The sequence below is a fragment of the Apostichopus japonicus genome, chromosome 16, assembly GCF_037975245.1.
Source record: "Apostichopus japonicus isolate 1M-3 chromosome 16, ASM3797524v1, whole genome shotgun sequence".
NCBI classification, from domain to species: Eukaryota; Metazoa; Echinodermata; class Holothuroidea; order Aspidochirotida; family Stichopodidae; genus Apostichopus; species Apostichopus japonicus.
In genome coordinates, this window is record NC_092576.1 from 31,377,221 (window position 1) to 31,396,705 (window position 19,485).

Here is a 19,485-nt window from a genome sequence, read left to right on the forward strand (position 1 = left end):
ATTTTCTAACAAATATTTCTTCTTCTTTCTTAAAGAAGTATGTTTAAACATGATAGTTGAGAAACGTATATGTCCATTCGTGTTGAGTTAATAGAAAAAAAAATCACATTGTTTACAGTGATAAGAGAACTTACGAAAGACTGGTAAACATAAATGAGGAGAAAGACAGTACTACTGTAAATAACAGAAAGAAGTAAAGCGATTTATAATACGATAACTTTGAAATGAAATGTACATAACAAGTTACACAAAATAAATTGGACAATTTCATATATATTTAAAGAAATTTAGGTGTTAAATATAACTTAACCCCTCCACCCCCCCCCCCCCCCAAAAAAAGGAAGCTTATACCAACTTCAATGCTTCCCTGTAGGTTAATTATTTGGTGCTGGTTCACTCTCTTACTTGTAATATGATGGCTACTATTGGACATTGTTTTGTTTTGCTTAATATGTGTAATTTAGTAAGGTGTGCAATATTCGACCGGTTCTTCCATTTAAAATATAATCATACATGTATACTGATATCCAATTGAACTGGTATGACCTATGTATATTTCATTGTATTCCCTTGAAGGTGCATAACAACCAAGCGATATTTAGTGTAAAAATATTCTTATTTTCAATCCTTTTCAATAGTAATGTTCAATAAGTTTAACAAAGATATGTTGTTTTTTTGCTTGCAATTCTTTATTTCTACTTAAAAGGTTCGGTGGCTGTCTGTTGCCTCTCACCTTCTCTTCGGAGTCAATTCCTGCAGAGCTGCAATCTAGAAACATTAAAGGTATGTCTATATCTTCAAATATAGTCAGTGATTATTTATTATTTTAGTTTATGAGGACTCCTCACATTCGTCCTTGTCACCGAAAAATCCTGTAATTTTTTGTTCAGCCGTTAATTTAGCATATTGTTTTTCTTTAAATTAGAAAATGTCTCATATTGACTAAGATGATAGTAACGGAAGTTGCTCCGCATTTGTAAAAGTAGCAATTATGTGTCCATTGTCTGATTCAAAAGCAACGCCACGCGTGCACTGTGAATTATCATAACACTTGGGTGATACACCATCATTGACAGTTTATATCAAAGCCAGATTTTACGCATTCATACAAGTAAATTCACTGTGGCCGATTGGTACGGACTTCAGTCTGTGACACAAAAGTCCGGTGTCCGATTCCTACCATCTCCTGATGAGTCCCAAGAGTACGAACCGGTCATGAAGTGGGATTTTTCTGGTGTGTTAGATATTTATATAGTTAATATGTATCTGTCATGCACATGCATCTGGTGTTCCTCTTTATATATACATGCGTGTGCGTGTATGTGTGAGTGTGTGTGTATATACATATAAGGAAGAATGAATTTCATGTCAGTTCCACAAACACATCTATTCCTTTCTTACTTCAATTGTTTTAACATTGTTTTCTGTAGATGAATATTTTCGTATTTTATGTGTCATTGTTAAATCTCTTACACTTTTTACATTTCTGTCGTCTTAGTGTCCTGGAGTAAATACGGCTACAGTCTGAATCTTCAGTCCGGTCTTTGGGAGGTATATTTTGTATTTAGAGTTTGGGTTTATTGTTGTATTTACTTTGTCAACCATGAAATAGCCAAGTGTCACTACAAGCACATTTGGTTCTTACAAAGAGGAACAAAAAAGGGTTCCATATAAATAGTATTTTGGCCCCACAGTCAATACCTTTGGGTTGAATATTGTTATTAAAGCAAAACCATTATCATAAGTACAAGATGTAAGTATTGACAATAAATTACGAGTATATCATGCTCAGATTCCTACAGAAATTATCCCCAGAAATGTATTGGTCATGGCACATAACCAATACATTATGATGTTTGAGAAGCACAACATAAAATCATTCATAAAACCATTCCCTTCCAACAACATCCTCGCTACAATATGTGTATATGTGCGGAGACTGCTAATAAACTTGCATATTTTCATGTCTTAAATACAGTGTAAAGACCGTTCTCGATTTGCCTTCTTCTATTGTCGATATAAACCAGTTCTGCAAATAACATTGAATAGTATTTGCTTTATTTTCAAAATGATTATAGAAATATATATGATTAAAAAATACACGCAAGCGAAAGCAATGACCACTTTTCATTTTGCGAACATTTCTTGGTAGAATACATGTTATAACTGATAGACAATTTGTTCGCTGAAAAAACCTGGAAGGGCGTCTTCGTTTGATAAATTGTAGTCTTAATCTTAAGATTTGTAAAATTTGACAACCAAACAAATAAACAGCTTAAACTGAAGTTAATTGTGGTCGTTGAAATAATCTTACAGAACAACACGTGAATAAACACCCAACCCCCATCCCATCCGTCTAGCTGTTGGAAAATATTACAATTCTTTTACAGATTTGGTGTTTACAGGTGTGATGTGGATACCGAAATTTGCCAATTTAGAATCTGACGAGCTGCTTTAAAGAAAGCAGTGTAGATAATATAATGAAAGACCAAATTATTTTCGAAAACTTGACATTCTTAAACTTGTTGTAGTATAACACACATTCAACCATTACAGTATAAACAGAAATGGAAATCACATTACAAAGTAACAACAACTGTCACAACGTGTATCACATATTGCAGAAATAACATAATTACAGGGAGCACGGTCATGAACCCGTCGGTAAGGACACGTTATTCAACTGTGGTTTTAAATAGGTATTAATAGTTTTTTGAGGTTTGTGTACTTGGTTTATATAGATTTGGACCTCGTTTCCCTAATTGAACAATGGACTTTGTTAAATCGGTTAAAGAATCTAACCTTTAAAATGTAGTTCATTTTTGCTTAACTGATTACAACAAATGAATGCACAGAATCATCAATAATTTGTCATTATATCATCTTCTGTAAAATATTGTTTTTGTTTTTTAATATACAAAAAAGTTTGGCAAACCACAAGAAGTTAATTTTTCAATACATTAGCCATTTCAACTTTCAAATTCAAATTTCAACTTGTGTTTTTGCCATAATATATGGAATGTGTAATAAATATATAAACAAAATGGCTCATAAGTAGAAAGCTTAATTAAACGATTGAAAATTTTCGTTATGTTAACCTATACTCGACAAAACTATTCTGAGAGATATTTTGGGGATATATTTGTTATTTTCGGAACCATTCGAAGTAAGTATCTAGAGTCAGACTTATGAAGTACATCTAATACTATTTAGTAGAGTACAATTAAGATTTATTTCAGCTTACATTATATTTATTTTATACCATCAGGTTGATGATGTAGATCCAGTTAAGCGTCTATGCACAGAGAAGGTGGATATTCACTGCAATGACAGTGAGTTACTACAGAGATGTACTATAAAGCTTCTGGAGAACGCATCTTACCATGACGTAAGTCAGTAACTGTGGCACGCCGTTTGTACAACATAACAACTATGCTTTTTTTGTTAAAATAACAGGAAGGCTTTATATAGCGCGTATTTCTTTGTCAATGTACATTATAACCAATTTCCGCAAAGAACAGGTTGTTTTGGATGTAACAATACCATTACACCGTAAATAAAGATTAACCAATTGTCGTAGTATAACATTTGGCTATAGGTTATAATTACAAACCGTTCATTATGAAAAACTGTCTTTAACGGAGAGAATAATGAGTTTATATCCATTATTAAACCGTAAAGAACTGCCTTCGATTTATGTATATAATGCCGAACATTGATACTCTCGATTGTATTATATATAGCATACAGAGACAAAAAAATCAGAGACAATACTGCTATTAATCTACAGTAGATGCACTGTAAGCATCGTGATTTTTAATGATGAAAAGTCTAAATAGTTTTTATTAAACGTCAATATAAAAACTCATATCAAGAAAGAAAAGTAACATGTAGATTTAATTATGAAAAAGTGGATTTAAACTGTGGATAGTTTTCAACATATACTGTCGAAACAACGGCGTGTGCAGCGAAATTTAGCAGAACTTAAAACTACAATAGAACAAAAAAGAGAAGCAGCAGCTCATATAAAGTTTCGGTAAAAGGGTCATCTGCTCAAACATAGTTGAAGTTTGAAGTTGAGAAGTTGAAATCGTTGAAAGCAATGAGGAACAAGTATAATCGTCGATATAGAAGATTTCAATGTAAGTTTAAGCTAAACTATATTTTCGATCCCTTTACATTTAATACTTAAGGTTTGAATCATTCTGTTTTTGTATAGCTTTTACCGTTCATATGTTTAGGTCGTCATTTCTATGCTCTAATTATACTTGTATATTAAGGTAATACCTATTAGGAAAGGTTAAGTGAGATGAATGATCAAAATTTGTTCTTTGCAATGGAAGTTGTAGCCTGTAATTTCGTATCTGCCGTTTTTTAAGGGCTTCAAAAGAAGCTGCATTTTTTGGCGGAATACGGTTATTCGGGCCATTGGCTCATGGGCGCGTTTGTTCTGTGTCGGAAAACCGCGGGAGTGACTGGGATTAGGGGTTATTGGGATATAAAATAAATTAGTTCGATATAATTGGGAAACTGATAGGCTGCAATGATATGATAATTGGCAGCCCCAAAAAATTGTTTAATAACTTTGTTTCTTACCTATCGATTGCTTTACAAACCACTATACTTTCAATATCAATGTTTGTTAGCAATATTTTAGCTTCCTGGAAATCGTCATAATAAATCTAAAATCATAAAATATTCTTGTAGGATATATCTTGACTAAACTTATTTCAGTGAAACTGAATGACCCGACCTTACGCAATGATACATTTCTTCATGCTAGTGTCTCCATGAACTACACCAAACGTATATTTAGTTAACTTATTTCAAGAAAATATGAATGATATTAATTCAATCATTTATAAATTAATGGTCCGTATTTGGTTCGTATTTTAATCGTTACGACGATCAAGTTTCTGATTTAAATTGTATATTACCATGTGTAATTGCCATTACGTGTGCTTTGTGAGCTAGTACTGTAACGTTTCCAAAGTTACTTTCATTTAGCCATATTTTGGTATCTTCTCGAATTGGCTCAGTTTAGAAAATGTCGTTCCATCGTGATGATTTGCGGAGGGTTTGCATTATTTATGAAATAGACAGGCATACCATAAGAGTTGGTATCGGCCAGTGAATAATATTAATATGAATGCATAATTAATATAATATTGAGCATAAAACTAATTTAAATATCATATACAAGCTCTTTTCTTCATTCAGATTCCCATCTCTGGTCTGTATCTGAAAGAGTCCTTCAGTAAGATTGATGCTGGTAACGTCATCCTACATTCAGGTCTACGTCTGTCATGTCCTGTATCAGTAGAGAAGGTAGTGATAGATACAAGGAGAAGAAGAGAAATGACAGAGACAGAGGTTGTTGACATATTGATGTTTGTACAACAGTCACATATGTTGAAGGAGTTAGAGTGAGTATTACAATGAATAATGTATCTGTACAACACATTCATAGAGAGTATAGTATCCTTACAATCACACAGATAACTCCAGGATTATAACACGGCAACATAAATTATCTACAAGTCTATTCAGGTTATTATTCGATTTCATTTAGTATATGGGGAGTTGTACGTTTGTAATTATTGGAATAGAAAGATGAAGTATTTAGCAGTGTTAATAAAGTGTCACTATGATATATGTAACATATACTTTGGTTGGTATGTTTATGGTATCTGAAAATCAAACATTTACACAACCGATCCGTTAATTAAGGTAAAACTGTATGTGTGTAATATAGTTAATAGCCTTTCTATATACAAAACGGAATGTCACGATAGACATGCTTGTTAAGACGATGTCATTGGTATTTGATTACATACTTGGTGCTTTGGTTTTGTTGTTAAAATAAATACAATTACCAAAATATACGAATTGTGAGCCACCTCTAAGGGTATACGTGTCGGAATGGAAAACGAAGCGGCATCTTTACCATGTTTCTAATAAAAAAGATTATTGGTGTTACGAAACTGATTGTGATGATGTAGACGGATGGGTTTTGTACCCTATGTGAGATTGTATAACATTTGCGAACAAGATTTTTTTGGAAAATAAGAACAACTGTGTCGGCTACTCAGTTGTAATTAATTTTGTGCACAAAATTCGTGCATCAACTGTTATATATATATAATAATAAAGATATTTTGACGATACGTTCAGGATTCCGTATAAACTTTGTAACTATAACATAACCACCCGTTGCGTGAGTCGTCGTTTTGGGGTGTACCAAGATTGAGCAAAGATCATTCAAATAGCTGCAAAGCATATCGTTGTCAGTAGGTGTGATATGGATGTGTAAATGTATGTGGTGTGCATGCGATTATTATAATAGTTTGTGTCAAGGGTGCGAAAGTAGAGGATTTTAGCAAACAGCAAAATTTCCTCCTGATGCCGAATAAAGTGTGTTAAAGGGGATAACGGTTGAAAATAACATGATTTGCTCTGTGGTTCTATTGGTTGTTAATTCAAGCGTTACTGCTCTCTGATGTTTCCGGAATACTAAGGGTTTAATCCATTTTGACCAAACATGTTACTGCATTTCCATTCCCAAGTAATTCCAGAGTTGCTATTTATCGTTTACACAATCGAAAGAATCTAGTACATCAGACTTTACGCAATGTACATTGATATAATTGATTCCAACTGTCCTATAGTTAGAGGAGAAAACATGTAAAAAATAAGAATATTCAAGTAAAAATAAAAATGACGACTTCAACATCAGAAAGGTAAAATTCATACAATATCAGTAGAAGGTAAACTGTTTCTTTTAAAACGATTTGAACATATTTAATCCCCGGGATATACATGCAGTTTTTAGCAATGTACGGTAGCCTCAACAGATTGCGATGGATTATTGTCATGGCCAGATCCACAACTATGGCGTAATTAACTTCGCCGTGAGCAGAATTAAACTTCGCTGCAGAATACGTGGGTGGGATTACAGCTCTCGTAGGCTGATTCTCTACTAAAGTCGACTGAATATATCATTGCACTAATGACATCAATTTTCAGTCAATAATGCCCTGACTAGCTGGGGTCCATTCAGATCATACCTTTTCTGACAAAAATGTTGTCAATCCCAAACCATTATTACCATCCTAATTTTAAATCTTGATTGACTGTAAAATATTGCATATAGAAATATCGTTATGTTGCTTACGAAACGTGTATCACAATGAACCGAAAGGGTTATAAAACACATTACATTAGAAGTACTGTGGAATACGTCACGAGTCTAGATTTTTGTAATATATGTCCATCGAATTCGATGCCAATGGAATCCCCAATTTAATATTCACTATGTCGTTAATGCCATGTTATACAAACAACAAAATAGGCAACGAGTTGTGTAATGATAATAGCGTGATTCTTTAAATTCTCCTATAAGGTAACGTGTGTTGGCATTACTACAATGAATCAAAATGTGATTCTTCTTGATATCAAAGGTTTGTGTTCACCGAGCAATGAAAAAGAAAAAGTGTTTTGAGAGCACAAGAGCGAGCCTTAAGCCAGTCAAATCATGGATCACGATTTTGAGTGTAAAATTATGAAACTGCGCTGAAAACTTAAAGTGATACATCAAGTAGTGCTTAGCCATTGAGTATTGGAAACAACATGTACTTTTTAAACGTTCCTCGTAAATGGAAAGGTTATGATTCCGATTGTCTTGGATTGGACATTCAGTTACCCAACATTTGATTTTCTAAAGAAATATTTCATTCTCTTTCTTAAAGAAGTATGTTTAACATGAATATTGAGAAACGTTTATGTCCATTCGTGTTGAGTTAAAAGAAAAACAGAATCATATTGTTTACATTGCGAAGAAAACTTATGATATACTGGTAAACAAAAATGAGAAGGAATACATTACTACTGTAAAGAACAGAGAGAAGTAAAGTGATGTATAACACGATAAAATGTACATAACAAGTCACAAAACATAAATTGAGCAATTTATATCTATTTAAAGAAATGTAGGTGTTAAATATAACATTACCCCCCCTCCCCCCCCTTCTCCCCGTTGTAGCTTTCACCGACTCCAGTGCTTCCGTTTTGGTGATTTGTTTGACACTGGTTCAATCTCTCACTTGAAAACTGTTGGTTACTATTAGACAGCGTTTTTTGGGCATAATGTGTGTAATTTAGTAAATTATGAGATATTCAACCCATTCTTACCTTTAGAAACCTTCTAGCCCATTCATCTTATGGCGGTCTAAGATAACTATACATGTATACTGATCACTAATTGCACTGGTTAGACCCTGCGTGATGCTATCTTGTATTGTTGAAAACAACCACCTAAGCATATTGCATTGTATTCTCTTAACGGTTAATACAAGCAATTATGTTAAATATAAGATTAATCTAAGTTTTAATCAAATGTTTTCCTTTCCAATAGAAATGTTCAATAAGTTTAACAAAGATGTGTTGTAATGGTAGTGTTTCCGCTAGATTACTATACTAGTTTGCGAGATTTTGCTTGTTATTCTGCATTTCTACTACAAAGGTTTGGTGGTTGTCTGCTGCCTCTAACCTTTTCGGAGTCAGTTCCTGCAGAAAACATTAAAGGTATGTCTATATCTTCAAATTTAGTCTGTGAATATTTAGTATTTAAGATTAACAGGACTCCTCACATTCGTCCTTGTCATCATACCATCCTGTTATTTTTTGTTCAGACAATAGTTCATCATATCGTCTTCAAACTAGAAAATGTCTCACAGTGACTATGATGATAGTAACGGAAGTTGCCACACATTCGTAAAAGTAACAAGTATGTAAGAATTGTCTGATTCAAGTGGAACGCCACGCGTGCACTCTGTATTATCATAACACTTGGGTGATACGCCATCATTGACAGTTATGAAAGCCAGATTTTATGCATTCACACAAGTAAAGTCATTGTGGCCGATTGGTACGAACTTCAGTCTGTGACACAAAGGTCCAGTGTCCGATTCCTATCATCGCCTAATTATTTCCCAAATACGAAACTGGTCGCGAAGTGGGATTTTTCTGGTGTGTTGATATTTGATATTTATATATTTTAAATGTTACTGTCATACACATGCATCCGGTGTTGTCAAGTATGTAAGAATTGTCTGATTCAAGTGGAACGCCACGCGTGCACTCTGTATTATCATAACACTTGGGTGATACGCCATCATTGACAGTTATGAAAGCCAGATTTTATGCATTCACACAAGTAAAGTCATTGTGGCCGATTGGTACGAACTTCAGTCTGTGACACAAAGGTCCAGTGTCCGATTCCTATCATCGCCTAATTATTTCCCAAATACGAAACTGGTCGCGAAGTGGGATTTTTCTGGTGTGTTGATATTTGATATTTATATATTTTAAATGTTACTGTCATACACATGCATCCGGTGTTCCTCTTTACATGTACTGCATTTGTGTGTATACATACATATAAGGAAGAATGGATTTCATGCCAGTTCCACAAACACATCTATTCCTTTCTTACTTTTCTTGCTTTAACATAATTTTCTGTAGATGAATATTTTCGTATTATATGTGTCATTGTTCAATCTCTTACACAAGTTTACATTTCTGTCATCCTAGTGTCCTGGAGTAACTACGGATACAGTCTGGATCTTCAGTCCGGTCTTTGGGAGGTATATTTTGTATTTAGAGTTTGTCTGCTATTTTGGTTTATTGTTGTATCTACTTTGTCAACCATGAAATATCCAATTGTCACTACGAGCACATTTTGTTCGTACAAAGAGGAACGAAAAAAAGATTCCATATACATAGTAGTTTGACCCAACACTCAAACACTGATAGATTATCACCCTTGGGTTGAATGTTTTTATTAGAGCAAAACTATTATCATATGTACAATATGTAAGTAGTGGCAATAAATTACGAGTATATCATGCTCAGATTCCGACAGATATTATCCCATGAAACATATATTGGTCATGGTACATACATAGTGATGTTTGAGAAACACAACATAAAATCATTTAAAAAACATTCTATTTGACAACATTCTTGCTACAATATGTGTACATGTACGGAGACTGCTAATGAACTTGCATGTTTCATGTCTTAAATACAGTGTAAAGACCGTTTTCGATTTGCCTTCTTCTATTTTCGATATAAAACAGTTCTGAAAATAACATTGAATAGTATTTGCTTTACTTTCAAAATGATTATAGAAATTTATTATTAAAAAATACACGCTAGCGAAAGCAACGACGATTCTTCTTTTTGCCAAAATTTCTTGGTAGAATACATGTTATAACTGATTGAAAATTCGTATAAACAAATATGGACATCACATTACAAAGTAACAATAACTGTCACAACGTGTATCACATATTGCAGAAATAACATAATTACAGGAAACAGTACTTCAACTGTGGTTTAAAAATAGGTATAAATAGTTTTTGAGGTTTGTGTACTTGGTTTATATAGATTTGGACTTCGTTTCCCTAATTGAACAATGAACTTCGTTCAATCGGTTAAAGATTCTAACCTTTAAAATGGAGTTCCTTTTTGCTTAACTGATTACAACAAATGAATGCACGGAATCATCAATAATTTGTCATTATCTCATCTTCTGTAAAATATTGTTTTGGCTTTTTAATATACCAAACAAATTTGGCAAAGCACAAGAAGTTAATTTTTTAAACACATTAGCCATTTCAAGAAGGAGGGAGTTGGAAAAACTGCAACTCTCATTTTTGCCATAATATATGGAATGTGTAATAAGTATATGAACAAAATGGCTTATAAAGAATAAAGTTTAAGTGAAAAATTGAATATTTTCTCTATGTTAACCTTTACTCGGCCAGTCTTCTCTGAGAGATACTTTGGGGAGATATTTGTTATTTTCGAAATCATTCGGAGTAAGCATCTAGAGTGAGACATATGAAGTACATCTACTACTATTTAGTAGAAAACAATTAAAATGTATTTCAGCTAACATTATATTATTGTTTACCATCAGGTTGATGATGTAGATACAGTCAAGCGTCTATGCACAGAGAAAGTGGATTTTGACAGTGAGTTTCTACAGAGATATACTATAAAGCTTCTGGAGAACGCATCTAAGCATGAAGTAAGTCAGTAATTGTGGCACGCCGTTTGTACAACATACTGTAACAACTATGCTTTATCGTTAAAATAACAGAAATATTTTATATAGCGCGTATTTCATTGCCAATGTACATTCTAAGCAATTTCTGTAAAGAACAGGTTGTTTTGGATGTCACAATACCATAACACCATACATAAAGATTAACCGATTGTCATCGTATAACAGTTTACTAAAGGTTATAATTGCAGAACGTTCATTATGATAAACTGTCTTGAACGGGAGTATAATGATTTCGTATCCATTATTTAACCTTAATAGAATGTAAACTCTACTGCTGTTTCCTTTCCAAGAGACAAACTTTGAGAAACTGCTCAATATGTAATTCGCTGTATAGATGTTACATAAAATGTGTGGGTTATGTGATTTCGGTGCATAAGTATGTGTCTAATTAACACTGTAGATTATTCGACATATTGAAATATCTGGTTATATCGGGGTCTGCTTGTACATGCCACTGCAAACAGTGCATATATGTGGTGATCAAGTTTCCAACCTTGTCTTGTTTCTACCATGTGTGAGTATTATTTTGTATTGTTCACGTTTGGATCTGCTTTGAACCTGACCTTAAAGTCTCTCAACCAACCATAGAAAGTTGCCCATGAAATGTATGTTGAGGTATAACATGTGAACTTAATTAACTACACAATATGTTTTAAACTATTAATTTACACCATGGACTACAGACAAGCAACACATTAATGACCATAACAGACTGAAACTGTGCACTTCAAACAGGCAATTACAATCCTCTTGGTTTTCTTTCCATCAAAACAGTGTTGACCTATGTTGATCTCAGATGTCCTTTGACCTCTACCAAAATCAATAGGGACCATGTTGTATCTATGAAAATCCCCCACAACACATACCAAGTATGAACTCAATTGAAGTAAGCCTATCAAGTTATGGTGGTTACATGTTTTGTTTTTTTAGCTATGTTGACTTCAGAGATAATCTTTGACCTCCCTCAAAACAATAGGGACACTGTTCTATATATGGCAAACACCCATACCAAGTATAGCTCAATTGAAAATCTCTCTATCAAGTTTTGGTGTTTACAAGGTTTTCAGTGTTTGACCTCAATTGCCATGACTTTTGAACTCAACGAAAAACAACTGGGATTATGTACCAAATATGACAAAGACACATACCCAGTTGGAGTTTCCATAACATATGATTGTGGTTACAAGGTTTTCAGTGTTTCACCTTTGTTGACCTTATATGACCTTTGACCTGTACTAAAACAATAGGGAAAATGTACTAACTTTGATGAACACTTGGTATGTAATCAATTGACATTTTTCCTATCAAATGTTGTTGGTTGCAGGATTTTCAGTGATTAACCTCTGTTGTCCTCCAATGACCTATCTTGAGTTTCAGCAGTTTACTTCAGCTGACCTGAAATGTCATTCTACATGTTGAGAGTTAAAGACGAGATGAATAGAGTGATAGGCACAGCACGATCACAATAAGCTAAAATTGTGATCAATTGAGGTTTGCCTCATCAAGATACACATATTGGACCTTCTGCACTATAAACACTCACTATGTCGAAAGACTGCTATCGAATAACAGCATAGATTATCTTCCTTTGTATTGATTACAATGTATAGTGTATATTTACTGTATTTATTTCTATAATTGTATATAATAGTTCATATTATTATTGACACACAATGACATCCTCTTCCCCAATCAAGCTCTGCCTGCGAATCTGCATAGCAAATATAACACAGGTAACATCTTTATCCCCCTACAAAGCTCTATTTGGTAAATGTTACTGTTTTCCACACTGCATTTGACCTCTATCACAATGGGATTAGGTTGAGCAACTTAAATTGATTGCTTCCTGTGTCCTATTAGGCTAATGTTTGACAATGACTCCAGTGAGACAGATTTAACAAGATTACGAGCTCGATTACATACGCCGCTCGACCACAAAGGCTCCTCTAGCTAGCAAGGAATCAAACAGTACATGGCTGGGCTCAAAGTATGGATGCAGAGCTAATTGGGCTAGAGACCTGCCCCCACCTCCTCTTTTCTGCTGAAACATTCTACAAATATAAAATAAATAGAAAAAGTAGCTCCAGTTTGAGTGCTGCTCCGACCAAAATTGTCTAGGCCCTCAAATTGGCCCCATGACTCAAATCTTCTCTGGACTACATCAAATGCCACGAAATAGGCCAAACAATTCTGTGGCCCTTTACCATACCTCTGGCTGAATTGCATCCATGCTTGTGATTGTGAGTTAATGGGCCATTTCAGTTCGGAATGGCACCCCTCCAAATATCCTTTACATAAAACAGGAGTGTTGCGCACCACTCCATCTCTAAATCAAATCATGTTCATACCATGTTTTGTGTCTTCCCCCCTGGGCAGCATAGGTATATTCTTCAATCAAAAGTGTAGGGATCTGTAACGACAGAAAAGATAGATCCGCCAGAGACAATAAATTTATGTTAAGCATAATGCAAGGCATAATGATGATAAAACAGTTTGTAGTTAAGATGAACACATTGTGATTTACTGTGTCAGTCCTGCAAATAGGCCTAAATCATGTGATAAATTGGTGTGTTGAAAAGTCAACGCATGGTGAAGTTGATGTAGAATAGCGAAGAGTTTTTAGTGCTGGAGCCAGTAAATCATGCTCTGTTGAAGGCCTGTGGCAGTTGAGATGCTAACCTGGATGTAGGACTGATAATAAAGATATATATAATATGCAGTGTCACCGTAACTGGGGGGAAGGGGGGGTGGAGGAAGGAGGGACTCATCCACGTTGTGATTAAGAAGACATCCCAATATAATTTTTTTGGCGCGCCTCATCAGCCTACATTCTTTTATTGCACGAATGGCTAACGTAGGTTTCGCTCCCTCAAAATTTGTCCATGCAGAGAATACAGGTCTTTAGGAACAAACATGGTGTATCTGTGTAGTGTTAAGCATTTCCGTTGTGATTGTTGTTCACAAGCGTTCATCCTTATTTGTATTTGAATATGTCTGGCCGATCATTTTCAAAGATAATCATAAAGCGGAATCACTTTCAACCCCAATGATTTCATTCATACATTCACCACTGCTCCTTCCTCCATTATTCTGAGGTACTACTAGCAGCCTTTTAGTTCTAATGTAACCCTATACTAGGTAGTGTTTTAGGCTTATTCGATGTTGTATAGGCGGGACAGTAACCAAATAAAATGACGTATGACACACCCTTACCCAAACAAGGTTTTACCGGTACATACAGTGTGTAAGAAATTTAGACTAGCCTAGTACTAATTACACATCGTTTCACCTGTTACCTAAATACAGTACCATTTCAATTTGTCATAACCGCTTAAAAAAATTGACTTTTGGTTTAATAGGTTGGTTTACTAAGTAGCCAGCCTTTCCATTTGATTCAGAATTCAGTGCTGCAACATTTAAATTAACGTTTCTCCTCAAGAAGGCAGTGTTCATTTAGGTATATACATAGTTTAGTTAACCGTACCAAGATCAAAGTACGCTTTGCTAAGAATGTCATAATTAAATGCTACCATGTTGTTGCGTCACTTCCGGTAGATGGAGAAGTTTGCTCTGATTACCCTGCTTTTCTTTTGTGTTCCTTTATCAATAGACTTGTTTGGTGAATTGCAGATTGGAAGCTTGTGTTGCGAGCACTGTTTTCCATGTATCTCTTATGGGTCAAAATATTTTCACCAATGGAAACTTAAACATTTGTATTCAAGTATAATTTAACTACAATAATTCTGATGCAACTTTTAGAATTCAACTGTTAATAGCTGGGGATGTTAAACCGAACCCTGGCCCAGATTTAGAATCTAGCAATACTTATAATCCTGGTATCATTACTCAAACTTTGAACTTATGTGTATTAATGAGAGCCACAGACATACTTTGAACATATTATCGAACTCACTCTTTACCCGCCTGAGACATTATGGTATACTCAGAGGACAAACTACTTGTCATAATCGTAGAACATATAGAGGGACAAAGGGTGGCAGGCGCAGACAAAGAAAAATATCAACTCTCATTTCCGACCGTTCATTAGAACTGACTATTACTAGTTCATCCTTGGACTCACATTCTACTATAAGGACTTCTGATAACTTAAAATCTCTGCCATTCCATATTGTTAGAAAACTTAATTTCTGTTGTATTAACATGCAATCAGTTAGGAACAATGCTGATTTTGTTCAGGACAAGAGTTTGGATGTTGCTGCCATTTCTGAGACCTGGTTGAGAGAAGATGACATCATACTATGTGGTGATATCACCCCAGTTGGATATTCATTTCGACATGTTCCCAGAAAGGAAAAATCGGGAGGAAGGGTTGCAATTTTATTTCGATCCAGTTTTTCATTGAAAATTAAATCACATGAAAAGGTGTACAAATTATTTAAAGCTATACATGCTGAATTAACAGTGAATTCTCGGACTGTGAATTTAGTTGCCCTTAACCGTCCTGCAGATTCTTCTATTGGACCTTTTTTATCTGACTTTGGAGAACTGATTGTTGATTATCTTCCTAGTCAATCAGATGTCATGTTTTGCAGGGATTTCAATGTTCATGTGGAAGACCTTTGATTCCAAAGCTCATCGCTTTCAGAATCTGCTGTAATCCTTTGGATTAATTCAGCATATTACTTATCCCACCCACAAGTTTGGGCATACACTGAATTTGATTATAACCCGTGAGCATACAGTAGGTCAACCTTGCTTTCTGATATTTCTGTATTACCAGGCTTATCAGATCATTATGCTCTTTCATGCAACCTGAATCTTCAAAAGCCTCCTTTACAGTGGCGTGGGAAGGTACTTTTGAGTGGGGAGGCTGGAGACTGATGGCTGGCCTGGGGGAGGTGTCTAAAGGGAGGGGTCCCCCTCCCCTTTGGAAATTTGTGCCTTTTCAGGTGCCCTCAGATGCAATTTGGTTCAATATATAGCACACTTCAACACCCACTCCATTTTGTTTATAATTTTGCATTTTCACCTGGCCTTAGATGCAATTTGGTGCTCCAAATGAGATTTTTTTCTCATTTGGAAATGAAAAAGGGGTTTTCTGACTTGCGAAGCGGGGGGGGGGGGCGGAATGATACTTCCACCCCCATATTTTTCACTGGGGAGCTGGCGCCCCCAGCCCCCGGTTCTACGCCCTTGCTCCTTTTCCTTCAGTTACGAATAAAACTCCCAATCTGAAGGCTTTAGATCTAGTCAATTATTCCGCTGATATTTGCTCCGCTTTCGCTGATTCTCACTTTGAATATCAAGATTTGGATACCTGTGTAAATTTTTATGAATAAATTTTACGAGACGCCTTAGATTGACATGCACCTGTAAAGATAAAAACTCTTCGAGTAAGACCATCCAGTCCTTGGCTCTCTGATGAAATCCGCTCAGCGCGAAAGGAAATGGATGAATTAACGGCTCGAGGTTGACCACCAAGAGTATTGCAAGCAACAGAGAATTGTCAATAACTTGATCCGACATGCCAAGATAGAGTATTTCTCTGCTCAAGTAGATTTTTGAACTAGTGATCAAAAGAAACTATTTGAAATAGTAAATAGTATCAAGAAACACTGTTCTTCCAACATCTGTCCAAAACAATTCTCTTGCAAATAACTTTTCAGACTTTTTCTTTAAAAAATTGAAACTATACGTACATCATTTATTACTGACTCTCTGGAAGTTTCTTCTGAATTTCAGAAGGAAGAAAACTCATTTCAAAATTATTTTTATTTCGTCCTACAAATAATCAAGAAGTTAATAATATTATTATTAATTCACCTTCAAAGTCACGTGAACGTGACCCATTACCTACATACTTGCTTACTGCTTACTGGTCCCGTAACCTGCCAGGGTCGTAGGGGCGCTGCAATGGAGAAGTCATCAGCCGCTTCCATTTTTGTCGGTCGTGGGCAAGAGCCTGGGTTGTAGCAAAGTTCATGCCAGTCCACTCCTTGATGTTGTCGACCCATCTCTTCCTCTGTCTGCCCCGTCTTCTCTTCCCCTGTACCGTGCCTTGGAGGATGGTCTTCGGCAGCCCGTCAGTTCTTGTCACATGCCCATACCATCTCAGTTTCCTTTTCTTGACTGTGGACAGTAGGTCTTCGTAGTTGGCGATGTGTTGTTTGACGGTTCTGCGTACTTCCTCATTTGTGATGTGGTCGGTGTATGAGATGCCAAGGACTCTTCTGGTGCATCTCATTTCCACTGCTTGGATCTTCTTTTGCAGCTCGGCGGTAAGGGTCCATGACTCACATGCATACAGGAAGATCGACAGTACAAGTGCATGCAAGAGCTTCAACTTGGACCTGAGGGAGATGTTCCTGTCGTTCCAGATTGGTTTGAGCTTTGCCAATGCTGCAGCTGTCTGTGCAGCTCTTGCCAGGACCTCTGCCTTTGAGCCCTCCTCACTGATGATGGCTCCAAGATACTTATACTGATTTACTGTCTCCAGTTGTTGTCCACTGGCCACGATATTCCTTGTGAATGGAGTTGTGCTGTTTGTCATCAGCTCGGTCTTCCCGGCACTGATCTCCATGGCATACTTTCTTGATGTGTCATCCAGGCAGCTCACAAGGTTGGCAAGTTCGTCCTCGTTACCAGCAAGCCCGTCAATGTCGTCGGCAAACCAGAGATTTGTGATGTTTCTTCCTCCAATACTGACTGCCACATTATGATTTTCAAGGGCATCTGTCATGATACGTTCTAAGAAGATGTTGAACAGTGTGGGTGACAGTAGGCAGCCCTGGCGGACTCCGACCGATGAATGGAACCAGTCTCCAACTACGCCTTGTAGAAGTACTGCACTGCTGGCTTTGGTGTATAGCTGCTTGATAGTTTGGATCAGCTTCTGGCCCATATTGTATTTCTTCATTGTGGCCCATAACGACTCATGCCATACCCTGTCAAATGCTTTTTTGAAGTCGATAAAGACATGATAGATGTCTTGTTGATGCTGGCTATATTTTTCACACAGGACTCGTAGGTTGAAAATCTGCTCTGTGGTGCTCCTTCGACTACGGAAACCAGCTTGCTCTTCGGCGATGATTTCTTCAGCTTGGGGTTTCAGCCTAAGTAATAGGACTTTTAGCATCACTTTGCTAGCATGGCATATGAGGCTGATGGTTCTGTAGTTCTGACATTGTTGTAAGTTTCCCTTCTTGGGGAGAGTGATAATAAGTGACTGGGTCCACAATGTAGGCCAATCTCCTGTCTGCCAGATCTTGTTGCAGATACGAGTAAGGACAACAGTTACTGTGTCTCCTCCATGCTTTATCAACTCAGCGGGGATGTTGTCTACGCCTGCAGCCTTCCCGTCTTTCAGTGATCGTATGCCAGTTTCAACTTCTCCACGCAGAATTGGGTAGTCGTCATCGTTCGAAGATTCCTGTGTTATTAGTACATCTTCATCTCCATGAAGCTCGTGATTGCATAGTTCTGAACAGTATTCAGTCCTTCTGTTTATGATTTCTTTTTCTTCCATGAGGCAATTTCCTTCATACTTGCTTAAGAAATGTATAAATGTGATTGTGCTATATATATCTATTTTCATTAACAAATCCATTCAACAAGGTGTTTTCCTGATAGCGTTATGGTTGCACACATTCAGCCACTTCTTAAGAAATATGGCTTAGATAAAGAAAGTTTTAAGAATTACAGACCAGTGGCAAACCTAAAATTCTTGGGGAAAACTATTGAACGCATTATTTCTAGTCGCATTACTGATCATAGGAATACCAATGATGTCTATGATCCATTTCAATCTGCTTATGGGCTAACCATGGTATTGAGACTGCTCTACCTCTAGTAAGCAGCGATATACTTTCTGAAATGGATAATGGTAGAATAGTGGCTATGGTCCTTTTAGATTTGAGTGCCGCATTCAACACTGTGGACCATGAAATTCTGCTTTCGCGATTGAATAGTCTCGTGGGTATAGATGCTGTTGCTCTGGAGTGGTGCAACTCTCAATCCTCAACTCTCAATCCAATCCTGTATACATGGAATATTCAGTTCCACAGGGTTCAGTCATTGGACCCCAGTGGTTTCCTCTTTATACACTTCCAAGTCGTAGAATTTTGATGAAGCACAATATTCCAAATCATGTTTATGCAGACGATGCCCAGATTTACATTGATTTCAGTCCTTCTCAAGATGAGGGTGTTAAAGCCATCAGACGCCTTGAAAGTTGCATCGATGATATCCGTTTGTGGATGAGACAAAATTTTGTGAAGCTTATTGAAGAAAAAACTCAGTTTTTGCTTTTTGGTTCTTGTCATCAGCTCGCTAAAATTAATATTCCATGCATATCAATTGGTAATGTTCAGGTTTGCCCTTACACTCATGCG

General features: G+C 36.1%; 1 protein-coding gene across 2 annotated transcripts in view; it reads left to right on the forward strand.

The window, feature by feature from the left end:
- The window catches only part of LOC139982138 (uncharacterized), a 46,202-nt gene that overhangs the window by 9,525 nt on the left and 17,192 nt on the right, over nucleotides 1–19,485 (forward strand). Inside the window, exons 3-5 of one of the 2 annotated variants that reach the window (XM_071994740.1) lie at nucleotides 707–783; nucleotides 1,499–1,551; nucleotides 10,985–11,095. In XM_071994740.1, coding sequence (XP_071850841.1) covers nucleotides 707–783; nucleotides 1,499–1,551; nucleotides 10,985–11,095 — 241 coding nt within the window. Of the gene's footprint in view, nucleotides 1–706; nucleotides 784–1,498; nucleotides 1,552–9,591; nucleotides 9,645–10,984; nucleotides 11,096–19,485 lie in introns of both variants that reach the window. The other variant, XM_071994741.1, reaches the window with a different exon arrangement.